This window comes from Artemia franciscana, chromosome 6, assembly GCF_032884065.1.
Source record: "Artemia franciscana chromosome 6, ASM3288406v1, whole genome shotgun sequence".
Classification (NCBI taxonomy): Eukaryota; Metazoa; Arthropoda; class Branchiopoda; order Anostraca; family Artemiidae; genus Artemia; species Artemia franciscana.
The window spans coordinates 40,042,414-40,062,676 of NC_088868.1; the positions used below are offsets into that span (position 1 = coordinate 40,042,414).

Sequence of the window (20,263 nt, forward strand, 5' to 3'; positions counted from 1 at the left end):
TGTAAAATTCTTATATTGTCAGTTACGACCTTTAGGTTTTTTGAAAATGCTGCTGTAGAAGTTTGCAATTTTCATTGAATGTACGAAAATATTAATAATATCAAGCAAACTTGCAACTTTGAAGGTTAAAATTTATGTCTGCTTTAAAATTCTTATATTGTCAGTTACGACCTTTAGGTGGCACAACGTCAATGTTTTTTGCTCAGGCAAGTAAGCATGAAGTGTGCAACAACTCTCAGTTCATTGTAAGAGTCTCTATTGCAGGAACAAGGCTTAGACTCAATTACTTTGTCTTTGATTAAATGCTATTACCATGGCCAAAAAACGTTAAATTAATTTACATTATAATTAGATTACAGGTCATGCACTATCATATTCTAAAAATAAAGGTGACACTTCGGTCTCATGATGCCCTGTCTCTAGATAAAACTAATTTCATTATTGTCAAAGATGGCCAACTTATGACCAAACCTATGGTTGATTACTACACCAAAACCTCACGCACAAAAAAAAAAAAATGAAGTCCAAAAAAGTTTAAGATCGTTTCATGCAAGTTGCCAATTTTCTGAAGACGTATAACATTTTGTTCAGCCCAGTTACTTAACTTACAATGTTTTTATCGTTGGAAATTTGAACCCGTATGCAGAACCTTGGCCCAAAGTACTCCCACTTGTACCCTGGTCAGGAGTTTCTTTGTCAAGTTTATAATGCCCTAAAATTGTCCCTAAGTTTTAATCGTCTCTGATTGGTGGGTAATTTACAGGGCATGTATACAGGGTCAGGTTGATCTAAAGGGAAAAAGTATTTTGCAGATTGCCTCTCTCTGTACGTGACACGTAAAACCAGGCCAACAAAAGTTTTACTCAGATTCATTTAGATTTAAAAGACGTCAATTTTCCGAAAAAAACGTATATAACTGTATATTTACCTAGGCTGTACTCAATATAAAAGCATATTTTGTGTTTACTCTTTTTTCTCCCAGGCTACTATAAAGATTGTATTTAGGTTCATTATTCAAGGATATATTTTTTTAAGACTAAAGCAGAGGAAATACTAATTTTTAAAGCAAAGTTTTTCTCGTGTAAGTATAGGGTGAGTTTTGAACTTAAATCGGACAAAAATTATTATTTCACAGTCCATGTGACATAAGTCTATAGAGCTAGTCTTATGATAGATGGGCTTATGGTATTTCCTGACGTGTGTAGGATTATCAAGAATAAACGCTTTACTTAAGATACAAAACACATGCAAAATTTTTCCGACCTTTCAAATTGTCTTTTATAACTATTAATCGAACCGCCTCCCACATGCAATGCTGGGTTACACTAATACCTGTTAATATTATCAATTAATCAGTAATATTAATTCCTGCTAAAAAATCGGCATAACTTTCATACTGATAAATACATATGAGCACATTGTTGTTGCCCAGCATCCACCAAACTCCAAACATTAAAAAAAAAATTGCGATTCAAAATTATATAAGCCACTTTTTCCAGAGCATAAATGAATTCTTACGTCCAAGGACAACCTAAAGATTTGCTGGGGTTCACCGTTCCAGATACCAGATTCTCCTGGAGCCTTAAAAATCCTAGTGGAGAGAAAATCAAACAAGCTTCTAAAATTGAATAGAGAGTTTTGTTTTGTTATAATTTCGCTGAACTAGCAAGGGTTTTATCCAGGGATCATTAACCAATATGCCATTCATTTTGCCAATTTTGAAATAATTTTTTTTCGCATTAATATTTTTTAATATTATCAGTTACTCGATAATATAAATCCCTTCCAAAATAATTGGCATAACAAAGCACTAACATTAATTTCTGCCAAAACAAATCGGTATAACTTTTGTCTTGTTAACTATTTGTCAGCAAATTGTTATTGTCCGGCATCCTAAAACTCCAGACATTAAAAAAGGGAAATTACGATTCAAATTTCTATAAACCATTTTTTCCAGAGCACAAGGACAGGATTTATCCAAGGAACTATTCAGCAGTATGCCATTGAATTTACCACTTCATCCAAAACATCATAAAAAAAATGGATGTTTTACACTGTTTTCTATCTCGAATGTTTGAACATGAAATTTTAAGAATCCAAAGTAAATTTGTTGAACGTTTGTTTCAGTTAATAATTGCGTGCTAATGATATATGCGTACACAACTGTCAATATAGGTGCCTTATATATGTACATTTAAGTTTATGAAAAGGACGAAGATAGTGAAAAGAAGAAGAGAACACAGACATGAGGTCTCGTTTGAAATCTGTCTCAGGAATCACAACAAGAAGGAAGAAAAGAAATTAAAACAGACAGTTTATGAAAAACGAAGAAAATGACAAAGGATCTGAAAATATGAACCGTATCTAAAAATGGAAGCTATACTTAACAGGATTACACTGATGCTGACGGTTAATGAGTTCGTGGACAATACACTGGTGAACATGGTAGAAGCAAAAAAGAATACGTCAACGTCACTTAGTGTCTCAGAAAAGAGAACAAAAGAGCGAGATCCGGTGAAAAAGAGAAAAATGAAGCAAAAATAGAATCAGATCAAGAAAACCTATATAAGTTTAAATGTAAATGGACTGAAGCAAAGAAAAAAACAACATCTTTTAGGAGACTGAAAAGAAAAAAATCAAAATAAGAAACTTTTCGATACTCTACTATAAAAAATTGAAATAGAACAAAAAAAGGAGAAGCCTATAGGATAAGAGTAAAATGCAAGTGCCAGATGAGGAATGAAGAACTAACAATGATGCTTCTCTGCAAAGAGATAAAGCAAAAGAGTTAAAAAATTCTTAAAAGAGTTAAAAAGAAAAATGGGGAAACAACGTAAAAAATAAAAGACATCCTGAAAGAAGTAAAATACTTCTTCAAGAATGTATTTATAAGAAAGACAGAAGAAGAAAATGAAAGAGTGGAAGAATTCTTTAGGTTGACTGAATAATAACAAGTGACAAATTAAAAAAATGATACACTAACGGCTAAACTAACAAAAGAAGAAATAAAAAATGCTCCGATGGAGACGGATAACAATAAAACACCAGAACTTGATGGGAAACCTTATGAGTTTTGTAAAGTATATGCCAAGGAAATAGCAGAACATCTGGCAGATATTTTTTATGAATTACTAAATAATGATGATATAAAATTACAGTGTTTAGAAACGATGAAATTAATGCCAAAGAAAAATGGTTCTAAAGACTTCGACAACTAAAGGTAAGTTCTTATCTTAGATTGCAATTACAGAATTATGTCTAAATTATTAGCAAACCGTCTAATAAATGTGCTACCATCCATTTTAAGTATAAATCAAAGAAGAGCACTAGAAAACCAGAAAACAAAAGATGAGTTGGCTAATATAAGATATTTAATAATACAACGAGTCAAAAGGAAAATTCTTTAAGGAATCATAAATTAATACGATTTCTACGAGACAGTCATAAAATGGATAAATAAGATAATTGAATAAATAGCAAAAGTAATTTGTGTGAATAGTAATGTTACCGGAGAATTTGAAGCAGGGACTGGAGTGTGCCAAGGATGCCCACTGAATCTTTTACTGTTTGAACTGTATTTTGACTCGTTATTAAAATCTCGAGAAAATAATTCCATGATCATATAAGATGTGGCAATGATTGTTAACAGTTTTGTGGACGATCTGACAACGCACATGGAAACTGAAGAAGGTTTCAAAGTGGCCTTTCAGTGTGTAGATGAATGTTTTGACACTGTCAAACTGCAGCTCAATAGAAATAAGTACGATATACGATATATCATATCGATATATCATATATATCATATATATCGTACGATATATCATATCAATAGATATACGATCATGGGGAGATAAAGTAGAAGAGGCTAATGAAAAAATCCCCCGAAAGCACAAAATAAAATTATTGGGTATGTTTTTCCAAAGAAGTTTGAACCGAATTGAAGGAGGAATAAATACGATATCGAAATTCAAAATGCCCTTAGACAATTATATGGAAGAGGTCTGACTGGAAGAGATCCTAATATATTAGCAAGTGTTACAAATAAAAAAGATGAAGTTAATTTAGAGAAAGTTGTGTACCTACAAGTGGATGATGAGGCGTATGTGAGGACAATGGGGTACACAGTATCACATTTCTGTTTTTACGCGTGGAAGCAAAAAGAAAAGAAAAAAGAAGGTTATAAAGTGATAAATCACGTGGAATGAGAATAAAAAAGGTAAGGATTATAAAAGTGTAAGAAAATTGAAGAATTGGCTGGTCTACAGTAGAAAAGAATAGTTTTTGCGTCTTGGTGGGTAAGGGTGTGCTGTTAAACAAAAAAAACAAAAGGAGAGTTGAAAAAAAAATATAGGGCTCAAAGGACTAAGGTTTTCAAATTTTTAATTAAGCGTTTGATTTTATAGTCTGATTAGTATTTTTATTTTATAATAGTTAGCTTCAAGATACGTTTAGTATTTTTAGGTTCATATATTTAGTAAGATTCGAATGTAATTTAATATTTTTAAAATATGGGCCTATGATTGAACATAGTTTTAGGGAAAATAGAAATAGTATAGGATTCTGCATGAATTCCTAGATGATAGAGTTTAAACTTTTGAGGTTTTTTGAATATAATCTAAACTGTAGAGTCTATTTTCTATATTGAGTAGGATACAATTCACCCGAACTATGAAATGGAGAAATTTTATTAGGATTATTGTAGCTACCCAATAGCGCAAGGCTCAGTGAGAATAGAATGTGATGAAAAGTGATGTATTAAAAAAAAACAGGTGTTGTGTCTTTCATTTTTTTATTTCCGTAAATGTAGTGAAAAGGGTTTTTAAAGGGTTTAAGAAAATTGAAAGTATTATAAAGTTTAAAAATGTCTATGTATTGTAAACTTGTATTTAATGTTATTTGCTATGGTTTTAACTAATGGGAGCAGCCTCTTGCCGCCGTGAATGTGAATTTTGGAATTGTTGTATCGTAAATTGATGGATGGAAAATTGTATAAATGGAGAAATTATCAAAAAATATTTTTTTTTTTAGGAAAAAGGTTGACAAAATGTATTACGAGAAAAGAAATTATGTTTGTGAGAAATTATAAAGGTAGAAAGCTATAAAGTGCCGACTAAGAGGTAAGATAGATAGGTTATAGAGTAAACGAAATTTTTGTGAAATAGCGATGAATTAGATTGCAAATAAGCCTAGAATCTAACAGTAAAAAAGATGAAAAAAATATGATCAATAATTCATTTTATTTTCAGGAGTACGAAAAAAAAAGTTTGATTCTATACTCTGCATGCAGTATCACCAACCCATTATCAAGAAAACGTAAAAGAAGAGGAAACCAAGAAAGGAGTTGCAGCCGGAATTTTTCAGTATGGACCAAAGGACAGTGGATAGATGAAAGAAAAGAAGAAGACTTTAAAATATGTATAAGAAAAGGATATTTTTAATATTATAGTCTATTTTTTAAGTAAATCCAAAAAAAATTAAAGAAATTAAAACCCTTTGACATTATTTAATATATTCGGCAACTAAAAACATAGACTGTCTTTAGACAGAGCTCCAAATACGTAATTTCTCATTCGCAAGGAATTAATCCTTCAATAAATCCATTGCTTCTAACGATAGCGGAGAACAGCTCAGTAGATTTCTTTGGTCTTCTAGGAAGTGCTGGATCTGTGAAGTTTACAGAGTGTAACCCAAACTTTTCGCTAAAATATACAAAGTATATGGTATATACAATACATAATAAACATTACATAGTATATACAAACATATGGTAAATTGAATGGTTTTATTCAAGACTGCTTCCCTCTCCTCAATTTTGGGAACCCTTAACCCTTTTCTAAGAATAAACAAAGCCTCATGGCCGTAATAATAGAGCTATTAGTAAAAAAACAAAAACAGTTTATGTCAATCACATGCTGTTCTAGTATATTTTCCTCTCTTATCTCCTAAAAGATTTATTTTGATTCAAGAATAAATTAAACAGTGTTTTTCTAAAGCTTATTAAGTGAAGTTAGTGAAACTCTTATAATTTTTTTTTCATCTCAATTTTATATTTTTTTTTATCTCTAATTTGGTCAGATCAGACTATCTTATTAATATAAGTTTACTTTATGTTTTATAGTCACAGGAGTATCACGTATTCTTCACTCACTCAAGAATTTCAATTTTAGTCTGGTACATCAAAATGTGTGTAACTCAATAATATACAAGACAATGAGTAAAGGAAACGGAAAAGGTGGGTACAAGAGCCCCCCCCCCCCTCTTTGAGATTTTACTTGGTTTTTCAATTTGTAAGTACATGTAAATAAATATTTTTTCAACAAATAAACTTTCTTCTATGATATACCACCTCCATAAAAAACAAATCTTAAATATGAGCATCCTTAAAAGTTTTTTAAAGGGCCAAAGTGGCAATTTGAGGGTAAAATGGTCAATTTGTTTGTTTTTATTTTCTGTAACAAAAAGGACGACAACAAAGAAAGATCTTCCTTAGAAAGCCAAAGAGTATACAAGTCACAAAACAGTCACAAAACAAAAACAGTTTATGTCAACCACATGCTGTTCTAGTATATTTTCCTCTCTTATCCCCTAAAAGATTTATTTTGATTCAAGAAAAAATTAAACAGTGTTTTTCTAAAGCTTGTTAAGTGAAGTTAGTGAAACTCTTATACTTTTTTTTATCTCAATTTTATATTTTTTTAATCTCTAATTTGGTCAGATCAGACTATCTTATTAATGTAAGTTTACTTTATGTTTTATAGTCACAGGAGTATCACGTATTCTTCACTCACTCAAGAATTTCAATTTTAGTCTGGTACATCAAAATGTGTGTAACTCAATAATATACAAGACAATGAGTAAAGGAAACGGAAAAGGTGGGTACAAGAGCCCCCCCCCCTCTTTGAGATTTTACTTGGTTTTTCAATTTGTAAGTACATGTAAATAAATATTTTTTCAACAAATAAACTTTCTTCTATGATATACCACCTCCATAAAAAACAAATCTTAAATATGAGCATCCTTAAAAGTTTTTGAAAGGGCCAAAGTGGCAATTTGAGGGTAAAATGGTCAATTTGTTTGTTTTTATTTTCTGTAACAAAAAGGACGACAACAAAGAAAGATCTTCTTTAGAAAGCCAAAGAGTATACAAGTCACAAAACAGTCACAAAACAAAAACAGTTTATGTCAACCACATGCTGTTCTAGTATATTTTCCTCTCTTATCCCCTAAAAGATTTATTTTGATTCAAGAAAAAATTAAACAGTGTTTTTCTAAAGCTTGTTAAGTGAAGTTAGTGAAACTCTTATACTTTTTTTTTATCTCAATTTTATATTTTTTTTTATCTCTAATTTGGTCAGATCAGACTATCTTATTAATATAAGTTTACTTTATGTTTTATAGTCACAGGAGTATCACGTATTCTTCACTCACTCAAGAATTTCAATTTTAGTCTGGTACATCAAAATGTGTGTAACTCAATAATATACAAGACAATGAGCAAAGGAAACGGAAAAGGTGGGTACAAGAGCCCCCTCCTCTTTGAGATATTACTTGGTTTTTCAATTTGTAAGTACATGTAAATAAATATTTTTTCAACAAATAAACTTTCTTCTATGATATACCATCTCCATAAAAAACAAATCTTAAATATGAGCATCCTTAAAAGTTTTTGAAAGGGCCAAAGTGGCAATTTGAGGGTAAAATGGTCAATTTGTTTGTTTTTATTTTCTGTAACAAAAAGGACGACAACAAAGAAAGATCTTCTTTAGAAAGCCAAAGAGTATACAAGTCACAAAACAGTCACAAAACAAAAACAGTTTATGTCAACCACATGCTGTTCTAGTATATTTTCCTCTCTTATCCCCTAAAAGATTTATTTTGATTCAAGAAAAAATTAAACAGTGTTTTTCTAAAGCTTGTTAAGTGAAGTTAGTGAAACTCTTATACTTTTTTTTTATCTCAATTTTATATTTTTTTTTATCTCTAATTTGGTCAGATCAGACTATCTTATTAATATAAGTTTACTTTATGTTTTATAGTCACAGGAGTATCACGTATTCTTCACTCACTCAAGAATTTCAATTTTAGTCTGGTACATCAAAATGTGTGTAACTCAATAATATACAAGACAATGAGTAAAGGAAACGGATAAGGTGGGTACAAGAGCCCCCTCCTCTTTGAGATTTTACTTGGTTTTTCAATTTGTAAGTACATGTAAATAAATATTTTTTCGACAAATAAACTTTCTTCTATGATATACCGCCTCCATAAAAAACAAATCTTAAATATGAGCATCCTTAAAAGTTTTTTAAAGGGCCAAAGTGGCAATTTGAGGGTAAAATGGTCAATTTGTTTGTTTTTATTTTCTGTAACAAAAAGGACGACAACAAAGAAAGATCTTCTTTAGAAAGCCAAAGAGTATACAAGTCACAAAACAGTCACAAAACAAAAACAGTTTATGTCAACCACATGCTGTTCTAGTATATTTTCCTCTCTTATCCCCTAAAAGATTTATTTTGATTCAAGAAAAAATTAAACAGTGTTTTTCTAAAGCTTGTTAAGTGAAGTTAGTGAAACTCTTATACTTTTTTTTTATCTCAATTTTATATTTTTTTTTATCTCTAATTTGGTCAGATCAGACTATCTTATTAATATAAGTTTACTTTATGTTTTATAGTCACAGGAGTATCACGTATTCTTCACTCACTCAAGAATTTCAATTTTAGTCTGGTACATCAAAATGTGTGTAACTCAATAATATACAAGACAATGAGCAAAGGAAACGGAAAAGGTGGGTACAAGAGCCCCCTCCTCTTTGAGATTTTACTTGGTTTTTCAATTTGTAAGTACATGTAAATAAATATTTTTTCGACAAATAAACTTTCTTCTATGATATACCGCCTCCATAAAAAACAAATCTTAAATATGAGCATCCTTAAAAGTTTTTTAAAGGGCCAAAGTGGCAATTTAAGGGTAAAATAGTCAATTTGTTTGTTTTTATTTTTCTGTAACAAAAAGGACGACAAGAAAGAAAGATCTTCTTTAGAAAGCCAAAGAGTATACAAGTCAAGGTATCTTTGATATGGGCCCAAAGTTTTTATATTTTGTAAACATATGGGATTTATCAAACAATTCGTGTTAACGAACTGTAGTTCGTTACGGGTTCGTTACGGGTATTGAGCTGGGTTAGCGACCCAGCTCAATAGTGATCGAAACTCTAAGAAATGGAACTTTGATACCAATAGTTACATTAAAAGAATCACATTTTAATGCTGATTTTAATTATATAAGTTTCACCAAGACTAGTCTTATCAATCAAAACTTACGAGCCTGAGAAAATTTGCCTCATTTTAGAAAATAGTAGGAAACACACCCTAAAAGTCAATCTTAACAAAATTCACACCATCAGAGTTAACGTATCAGAGAACCCTATTGTAGAAGTTCCCTGCTCCTATCTACAAAAGTGTTTCGCATTTTTAGCCAGAAGTCAAATCACGGATGCGTGCTTATTTGTTTTTTTTTTGTTTTGTTTTTTTTCCCCAGGGTGATCCCATCGACTCAGTGGTCCTAGAATGTAGCGAAAGAGCTCATTCTAACGAAAATTGAAAGTTCTAGTGCTCTTTTTAAGTGACCGAAAAAATGAAGGGCACCTAGGCCCCCTCCCGCCCTCATTTTTCCCTAAAGTCACCGGATCAAAATTCTGACATAGTTATTTCATTCACCATAGTCGAAAAACCTAATAACTATGTCTTTGGGGACGACTTAGTCCCCTGCAATCCCCTTGGGAGGGGCAGCAAGTTTCAAACTTTGACCTGTGGTTACATATAGTAATGGTTACTGGGAAATGTACAGACATTTTTGGAGGGATTTTTTTTTGGTTTAGGAGGAAGAGTTGAGAGGGGGATTACGTGGGATGATATTTTCATGGAGGAACTTCTCATGGGGGAAGAGAATTTCAATGAAGGGGGCGCAGGATTTTCAAGCATTATTTGAAAAAACAATGAAAAATAAACATGAAAAGTTTTCTACTGAAAGTAAGGAGCAGCATTAAAATTTGAACGAACAAAAATTATAATGTATATGAGGGGCTTACCTCCTCGTAATACCTCACTCATGACGCGAAAGTATTTTTCTTAATTTCAACTATTTATTCTACGGCCTTTGTGATTCAGAGGTTATTCTTAAGGAATTGGGACAAAATTTAAGCTTTAGAGTAAAGAGGGAGGTATCACCGAGGGGTGAACCCCCTCATATACGCAGTAAAAACTTATGAATATAGAGGTTCGTTACGTAAGTTTTTTCGTAAGTTACGTATATTTTTTACTAATGAAAACGTTCGTAAAAAATAAAGAGTTCTAGTTGCCTCTTTAAGTAATCAAAAAACTGGAGGGCAACTAGGTCTCCTCCCTCGCTCCTTTTTTCTCAAAATCTTAAAATTAAAACTCTGAGAAAGCTAGTTAGCCAAACGAAAAATTAATATGCAAATTTTTTCAAATTATTTATCTGCGGAGAGCCAAGATCAAAACATGCATTAATTCAAAAACGCCCAGAAATTGAATAAAAAAAAACAAGCTTTTAAATGAAAGTAAGGAGTAACATTAAAACTTAAAATGAACAGAAATTACTCCGTATATGAAAGGGGCTTTTCCTCCTGAACGCCCCGCTCTTTACGCTAAAGTTTTTTTTTTACTGTTTTAAAACATAGAGTTAAAAGAAAACGCCAAACCTTAGCGTAAAGAGCGGGGTTTTGACTCTAAATATGTAAATATTATGAAAATCTGGATATCAAACAGTTCGTGGTAACGAACTGTATTAAGGAGCGACCCGGCTCAATAGTAAACGAAACTAAAAAATGGAATTTTGATTCTAAAATATACATCAAAACAATAAGATTTTGAATATATATATTTCATCAAATTTAGTCTTTGTCATCAAAAGTTACGTGCCTGAAAAAATTTGCATTATTTTAGAAAATAGGGGTAAAAACCCCTTAAAAGTCACAGAATCTTAACGAAAATCACACTGTCGCATTCAGCGTATCAGAGAACCCTACAGAGAAATTTTCAAGCTTCTATCTAAAAAAATGTGGAATTTCGCATTTTTTGCCAGAAGGCAAATCACGGGTGCGTGTTTATTTGTTGTTTTTTTGTTTGTTTATTTTTTTCCCAGTGGTGATCGTATTGACCAAGTGGTCCTAGAATGCCGCAAGAGGGCTCATTCTAACAGAAATGAAAAGTTCTAGTGCCCATTTTAAGTGACCAAAAAAATTAGAGGGCACCTAGGTCAAAAGATGAAAATTTTGAGATAGCCATTTTGTTCCGCATAGTCAAAAACCATAATAACTATGTCTTTGGGAATGACTTACTCCCTCACAGTCCCTGGGGGAGGGGCTGCAAGTTACAAACTTCGACCAGTGTTTACATACAATAATGGTTATTGCGAAGTGTAGAGTCGTTTTCAGGGGATTTTATTTTAGTTTTGGGCTTGGGATTGACGGGAGGGGGCTATGTGGGAGGATCTTTCCTTGGAGAAATATGTCATGGGAGAACAGAAATTCAATGAAAAGGGCGAAGGATTTTCTAAAATTACTATAAAAAAAAAATGAAAAAATAAACATGGAAATTTTTTTCAATTGAAAGTAAAGAGTAGCATTGAAACTTAAAACGGACAGAGATTATTACGCATATGAGGGGTTCTAAAAATACTTTAGCATAAAGAGCGAGGTATTTAGGAGAAGATAAATACCTCGCTCTTTATGCTATAGTATTTTTAGTAATTTCAACTATTTATTCTGCGGCCTTTCTGATTCAGGGGTCATTCTTAAAGAATCAGGACAAAACTTACGATTTAGCGTAAAGAACGAGGTATTAACGAGGGTACAAAGCGCCTCATATACATAATAAAAATTAATGAATATAAAAGTCTGTTACGTAAGTTAATTCTTAAGTTACGTATATTTTTTACTAATAAAAAAATTCGCTAAAAATTAAAATTTATAGTTGCCTTTTTATGTAACCGAAAAATTGCATGGCAACTAGGCCTCCTTCCCCATCCCTTATTTCTCAAAATCGTCTGATCAAAACTAAGAGAAAGCCATTTAGCCAAAAAAGGAATTAATATACAAATTTCATTTTAATAATTTATGTGTGGAGAGCCAAAATCAAACATGCATTAATTCAAAACGTTCAGAAATTATATAAAAAAAAACTAGTTTTTTAATCTGAAAGTAAGGAGCGACATTAAAACTTAAAACGGACAAAAATTACTCCGTATATGAAATGGGTTGTCCCCTCCGCAGTCCCTCGCTCTTTACGCTAAAGTTTGACTCTTTGCTACAATTCTAATTTTCAAAACAATTAAAAGCTTTAGCGTAAAGAGTGAGGTATTGCGGAGGGTACAACCCATTTCATATACGGAGTAATTTCTGTCCGTTTTAAGTTTTAATGTCGCTCCTTACTTTCAGTTTAAAAAACAAAAACTAGTTTTTTTTATAATTTCCTAAGGAATCCAATATTGGTCGTAATACCCAAGAAAATCAGAGAGAGGACTAAACAATCATTAACATCATCTAGAGTATTAAAATACAGCTCCAAGATTCCTATTTAGGTGGCACAAAACAGAATACAGTAGTCGTAAAATTTCTTATTCGTTTTTGAATTCAATTATTTCCCCTTATTCGTAATCTAATGAAGAGGGGGATACCCAATCCAAAACTTTTTTTAAAAGCTGATGTGTTCATAAATTCTTTTAAAAGCTTTAAGCGACAAAAGTACAGATTTCAAGTATATTCTAATTGTATTGATCTTAATATGATTAAGTAAAAAAATTAGTTTTTTTTCAACTGAAAGTGAGGAGTGACATTAAAACTTAAAATGAACAGAAATTACTTCGTATATGACAGGGGCTTTTCCTCCTTAACACCCCACTCTTTATGCTAAAGTTTGACTGTTTCTCTTAACTCTTTTGTTTAAAACAGTAAACCCCTCGTACTACAAAGAAGTAAACCCGTCATATGCGTAATAATTTCTGTTCGTTTTAAGTTTTAATGCTGCTCTTTACTTTCAGTTGAAAAAACTTTTCATACTTATTTTTTCATTGTTTTTTTTTTAATAATGCTAGAGAATCCTGCGCCTTCTTCATCGAAACTCTCTTCCCCCATGAAAAACTCCTCCATGAAAAGATCTTCCCGCGTAAATCCCCTTAACTTCTGCCCCTCTCCAAACCAAAAAAAAACCTGAAAACGTCTGTACACTTCCAAATAACTATTACTATATGTAAACGTAGGTCAAAGTTTGTAACTTGTAGACCCTCCCACGGGGGCTGTGGGAGATTAAGTCGTCCCCAAAGACATAGTTATTAGATTTTTTTGACTATGGTAAATAAAATGGATATGTCAGAATTTTGATCCGGTGACTTTGGGGAAAAAATGACCGTGGGAGGGGGTCTAGGCGCTCTCCGATTTTTTTGGAGGAAAACAAAATGAACTATTAAATGAACTAGCTAAAACATTATGAACTATTAACTATTAAAACCAAAATGAACTATTTATAGATGCTCCCTATGGGGATAGATATCCCTATTTTAGGTAAACTTGTAAAATACATGCACACTCGTAAAATTTTTCTAAAAAACCTAGAAAATAAGATTATTTCTATCCGTATTAGAATCCCATAGGTCAGTTAAACTTATATATAGATCTGGAACAATTATAGACATGTGATTGGGGTCTTACATATGGATAGGAGGTGATTTATAAAACAGAGTGTTTTATTGGTTTCTATACCCAACTAAAAATTTAATGCCGGTCAACCCGGCCGGTCAACCTAGCTTAAATACCTCGGTCTTTATGCTAAAGTATTTTTAATAATTTAAACTATTTATTCTACGGCCTTTCTTATTCAGGAGTTATTCTTAAAGAATTGGGACAAAACATAAGATTTAGTGTAAAGAACAAGGTATTAATGAGGGGACAAACCCCTCATATATATACTAAAAATATAAAAGTTTGTTCCGTAAGTTAATTCTTAAGTTACGTATATTTTTTACTAATAGGAACGTTCGTTAAAAATTAAAAGTTCTAGTTGCCTTTTTAAGTAACCGAAAAATTGGAGAGCAGCACGGCTTCTTCCCCACCCCTTATTTCTCAAAATCGTCTGATCAAAACTAAGAGAAAGCCATTTAGCCAAAAAAAGAATTAATATGCAAATTTCATTTTAATAATTTATGTGCAGAGAGCCAAAATCAAACATGCATTAATTCAAAAACGTTTAGAAATTAAATAAAAAGACTATTTTTTTAACTGAAAGGAAGGAGCGACATTAAAACTTAAAACGAACAGAAATTACTCCGTATTTGAAATGGGTTGTCCCCTCCGCAATCCCTCGCTCTTTACGTAAAGTTTGACTCTTTACCACAGTTTTACTTTTTAAAACAATTAAAATTTAGCGTAAAGAGCAAGGGATTGCGGAGGGGACAACCCATTTGATATACGACGTAATTTCTGTTCGTTTTAAGTTTTAATGTCGCTCCTTACTTTCAGTTAAAAAAACTAGTTTTTTTAAATTTAATTTTTGTAAATAGGAGGGTGAAACCCCTTCACTAGAGTTCTTTGATATGCTGAATCTGATGCTGTGCTTTTAATTAAGATAACTTGACTTGTTGGAAGTGTTTCTTTACTTTTTTAAAATCAGACATATTTGTTCAGGCTCGTAAGTTAAAATGGGCATCCTTACACCTCTAAACTTAATGTATTTGGAATTAATAGACAAATCCAAATCCTTTGATGCATTTATTACATTCAAAATTTCTTTTTTTAGTTTCGGTTACTTTTGGACCGAGTTGTTCTTGATTAAAATTAGCTATCAGAACCTTTACGAAAAAAAACTTTTACTTTTTACCCTTTTGTTGAATTAATATGTAATGAAAATGAAAGGAAGTAATTAGCCAAAGCTCTTCCCAGTTAGGTTTAAGAAAGGAGAGTTAATTAGTGATGAGGAAATCACAATTGTTAGATTCCACTATTAGTGATTGTGGTTAAAATCACATGTTAGTGATTTGGAAACCTCAATTAGCGATAAGAGAAGTGTTGTTAAGAGATGAGCAAAATACTTTGAGAATAGGTTAAACAATAATAAATTTGAAGAAAATTATATAGAAAGAATGAAAATATTTTTGACAGGTTAAAAAAAGGCCTCAGATACTGAGAGTGTGGTATATTAGTTTTTGAAATCTGTTAGTTCATTAATTACTAAAGATTACAAATTTGATTTTTCACAAACAACAGGTAGCTAGTGATTTACGGGAAAACTTTAATCAAACCCCTTCATAAGAAAAATGATTAGGTTAGAGTGTGATAATTATATGCAGGCGCTGACCTGGTTTCAACTGGGATCAAATTAATTAGCGTGATATAACAGACAGACAACTTGAAAAACTAGGTAGGCGAAGTAAAGTCCCCTAAAAATCATGAACGTTTTCAGTCTAAGGATTTACCAAAATCTGGTTTAACAAAAGGTTAAGAGAATCAACAGCTCATAATTAGTTTAATTTTGAGCTCAATTAAATTTTGACACCTATATTATTCTGATTGTGGCAAGTGTTAGAGCCACTTGGTCAAAAATGTTTCTTTCACAACTTGGAAAAGAAGGAGGATCAACTGCCCATAATTAGTTAAATTTTGAGTTGAGCTACATTTTTTTACCTATATTATTCTGGTTGTAGCAAATATCAAAGCCACTTTGTTGAAAATATTTATTTGACAGCTTGAATGAGAAGGAGAATCAATAGCCTGTATTCAGTTAAATTTCAACTTTAGTTAAATTTTATCACCCAAGTTTTTGTGATTGTAGCAAGTGTCAGAGCCAATTTGTCAAAAATATGTATTTCGAAGCTTGAAAGAGAAAGAGAGTCAACAGCTTATAATTAGTTAAATTTTGAGTTCAGTTAATTGTCTAAACTATTTTATTTTGCTTATGGCAAGTGTCGAAGCACATTGTTGAAAACATTTATTTCACGGCTTGAAAACGAATGAGAATCAACAGTTCATAGTTAGTTAAATTTTTAATTCAGTTAAATTTTGTCACCTAAATCATTCGGATTGTGGCAAGTATCAGAACCAACTTGTCAAAAATATCTATTTCACAGCTTGAAAGAGAAGGAGAATAAATAGCTCATAATTAGTTAAATTTTGAGTTCTGTTAAATTTTGTTACCTGAATTATTCTGATTTTGGGGTGTATTAGAGCCACTTTGTCGCAAACATTTTTTTGCAGCTTGAAAGATAAGGAGATTCAAAAGCTAATAATTAGTAAAATTTTGAGCTAGGATAAATTTTTTCACCTTAGTTATTCTGATTGTGGTAAGTGTCAGAGCCACTTTGTCAAGGATATTTATTTCAAAGCTTGAAATAGAAGGGTATCAACAGCTTATAATTAGTTAAATTTTGAGTTCAGTTAATTTTCGTCACCTAAACTTTTCTTATTGTGGCAAGTGTCAAGGCCACTTTGTCAAAAATATTTGTTTTCACAGCTTGAAAGAGAGTCAACAGCTCGTTATTTGTTAAATATCAAGTTAAACTAAATTATTTCGAGTTAAATTGCTATGATCTTGGCGAGCCTAAGATCCACTTTATCAAGGATATTTATTTCAAAGCTTGAAAGAGAAGGGTATCAACAGCTTATAATTAGTTAAATTTTGAGTTCAGTTAAGTTTTGTCACCTAAACTTTTCTTATTGTGGCAAGAGTCAAGGCCACTTTGTCAAAAATATTTGTTTTCAAAGCTTGAAAGAGAGTCAACAGCTCGTTATTTGTTACATATCAAGTTAAACTAAATTATTTCGAGCCTAAGACCCACTTTGTCAAAAGTGTTTATTTTGCAGCTGGGAAGAAAAGGAGAATGAGCAGCTGATAATTTGCTAAATTCTGACTTCAGTTAAGTTTTGTCACCTAAACTTTTCTTATTGTGGTAAGTGTAATAACCAATTTGTCAAAAATATGTATTTCACAGGTTGAAGGCGAAGGAGAATCAATAGCTCATAATTAGCTAAATTTTAAGTTCAGGTAAACTGTGTCACCTACATTATTAGGATTGTGGCAAGTGTCAGAGGACTTTATTAAAATATTTATTTCACGGCTTGAAAACGAATGAGAATCAACAGCTCCTAGTTAGTTAAATTTTCAGATCAGTTAAATTGCGCCACCAACATTATTCTGATTGTGGCAAGTGTCAGAGCCACTTTATCAACAATATTTAATTCACAGCTCGAAAGAGACTGAGAATAAATAGCTCATAATTTGTTAAATTTTGCGTTCAGTTAAATTTAGTCACCTGAATTATTCTGATTTTGCCATGTATTAGAGCCTCTTTGTTAAAAATACTTATTTTACAGCTTGAAAGAGAAGGATAAAAGTTCTTAAGCCGAACTGGCCAGACATGACAATAAACAATCAAGAGAGATAAAACTTCTAAAAAAAGGAAAACTTCAAACGAGACGACGGCCAGTAGAATTAAAAGACTAAAACAACGCGGATATTTCGCCTGTATAAAACAAGGCGTCTTCAGCACAAGATAGAATTTTATTCTATCTTTTACAAAATTCTTAAAAGAATTTTGGTTAAACATAACATTGATACTTGTTTCCAATCAGTGAGACCATTAGGTAGTTTTCTTAATTCTGGGAAGGATTTAACCCGGGGGGATTTAGTTAGTGGGGTATATGAAATTCCTTGTTTCTGTGGAAAGTTTTATATTGGTAGAACTCACCAACAATTTACTGAAAGATTTATTGAGCTTCGCTACTCAATAGAAAAAACCCTACAACTAAAAAAGCCTCCCGAAACTTTTGTTTCGGCTCTAGCTGAACACACATTCTTTTATCCTGGACATTTTATACAATATGATGAGGCTATAGCTATTTCTAATGATAGAGGTTTTTCTCAGTGGGCGAGGGAGGCTATAGAAATTAAAAAACATATATTTGCTAATATTTCAATAAATAGAGACACAGGGAATTTAAATATTGACCCAATTTATGATATTCTTATAAAAAATGAACCAATAGTCGATGGGGGAATTAAAATTTTACACAATCACCAGGGGACAACATTTCCCACTAGACCAAAAAGAGTTGCTTCAATGTTAGCTTACAAAAGAATTATTTCGCAACAGAATAATTAACTAACTTTCAATTTTCATAAATTTTCCTCAGTTTCTCTTCGATTCTCATTGAAGTAACTCGCATAGCTGCTTTTCCCTACGTGGATAAGTAGCGACAATTGTATTTATTATATTTGGTGGTGGTTTTTATTTGTTTTTAGATTAGTTTTCTTTTAATTTTCTATCTTGTGCTGAAGACGCCTTGTTTTATACAGGCGAAATATCCGCGTTGTTTTAGTCTTTTAATTCTACTGGCCGTCGTCTCGTTTGAAGTTTTCTTTTTTTTAGAAGTTTTATCTCTCTTGATTGTTTAAAGAGAAGGAGATTCAACAACTCATAATTAGTTAAGTTTTGAGTTCAGTTAAATGTTTTCACCGATTCTGATTTTTGCAAGTGCAAGAGCCACTTTGTCAAAATATTTATTTTACAGCTAAAATAAGAAGGAGAATGAACGGCTCATAATCAGGTATATTTTGAGTTCAGTTAAATTTTGTCCCCTTTATTATTCATATTGCAGTAAGAGTCAGAGCAACTTTGTTAAAAAGATATATTTCACAGCTTAAAAGAGAAGGAGAATCAACAGCTCATAATTAGTTAAATTTTGAGTTCAGTTAAATTTTGTCACCTAAATCATTCTGATTGTGGCAAATGTCAGAGCCACTTTGTGAAAAATATTTATTTGACAGCTTAAATGAGAGGAAGAATCAACAGCTCATAATTAGTTAAATTTTGAGTTCAGTTAAATTTTGCCACCTAAATCATTCTGATTGTGGCAAATGTCAGAGCCACTTTGTGAAAAATATTTATTTGACAGCTTGAATGAGAGGAAGAATCAACAGCTCATAATTAGTTAAATTTTGAGTTCAGTTAAATTTTGCCACCTAAATCATTCTGATTGTGGCAAATGTCAGAGCCACTTTGTGAAAAATATTTATTTGACAGCTTGAATGAGAGGAAGAATCAACAGCTCATAATTAGTTAAATTTTGAGTTCAGATAAATTTTGTCACCTAAATAATTCTGATTGTGGCAACCGTCTAAGCCACCTTGTCAAAAATATTTATTTTACAGCTTGAAAGAAAAGGAGAATCAACAGGTCATATTCAGTTAAATTTTGAGTTCAATTAATTTTTTCTCCTAAATTATTCTGATTGTGCCAAGTGTCAGAGCAAATATTTATTTCACATTTTGAAAGAGAATGGGAATCTACAGTCCGTAATTAACGTAATTAACGTAATTAACGTTATTACGTAATTAACGTAATTAACCAAGTTTTGACTTCTGTTAAATTTTGTCAGCTGGATTATTCTGAATGTGGTGAGTGTCAGAGCCACTTTGTTAAAAATATTTATTTCACGGCTTGAAAACAAGTGAGAATCAACAAATCATAGTTAGTTAAATTTTTAATTCAGTTAAATTTTGTCACCTAAATCATTCGGATTGTGGCAAGTATCAGTACCAACTTGTCAAAAATATGTATTTCACAGCTTGAAAGAGAAGGAGAATAAATAGCTCATAATTAGTTGAATCGTGAGTTCTGTTAAATTTTGTTACCTCAATTATTCTGATTTTCTTTATTTATTTATTGTAAAATATTTATTTTACAGCTTGAAAGAAAAGAAGAATCACCAGATTATAACAAGATTTTGCTCGTCTAGAAACTTACATGAACAATTTTAGGTTCTTTTAACCCTCAACTATGGGGCACAGGGTCCCTCCTTTTCATTCTTGTGATCTGTAAAAAAAAAAAAAAATGGCGTATGCATGTTTGACAAAAAATTAGTTTAATAATTAGATATGAGACAGAGATAGAAAATAAAACATTTGAAAATTACACTTCCTAAGTCAAAGATACTTTACATCCTTATTTTCAGCTCTTGGGCTCATTGATTCAGGAAAATGCAGATCCTTCTTTTTATCCCTATCCTTAGAACAAGAGGTGACATTTGGTGACAAACCAAACTATCTTTATTTTATATTAGGTTTTTCTGAGTTTGACATTGTTGCTGTATTTATCTGGCCTCCTACAAGATCAGCTTTTCGGGCTTTTTTTTCTTTTTTTATTTTTTTTTTCGTTTTCTTTGACTCTTTCAGTTCTTGTTCTTTATTAATGT

At 31.6% G+C, this 20,263-nt stretch overlaps 1 protein-coding gene across 1 annotated transcript in view; it reads right to left on the reverse strand.

The window, feature by feature from the left end:
- Nucleotides 1–5,220: 5,220 nt before the first annotated feature.
- Nucleotides 5,221–20,263, reverse strand: part of LOC136028425 (lactase/phlorizin hydrolase-like) — a 100,531-nt gene continuing 85,488 nt past the window's right edge. Inside the window, exon 10 of the mRNA XM_065706264.1 lies at nt 5,221–5,699. Within this exon, the coding sequence (XP_065562336.1) occupies nt 5,567–5,699 (133 nt within the window). The 3' untranslated portion in view covers nt 5,221–5,566. The remainder of the gene's footprint in view (nt 5,700–20,263) is intronic.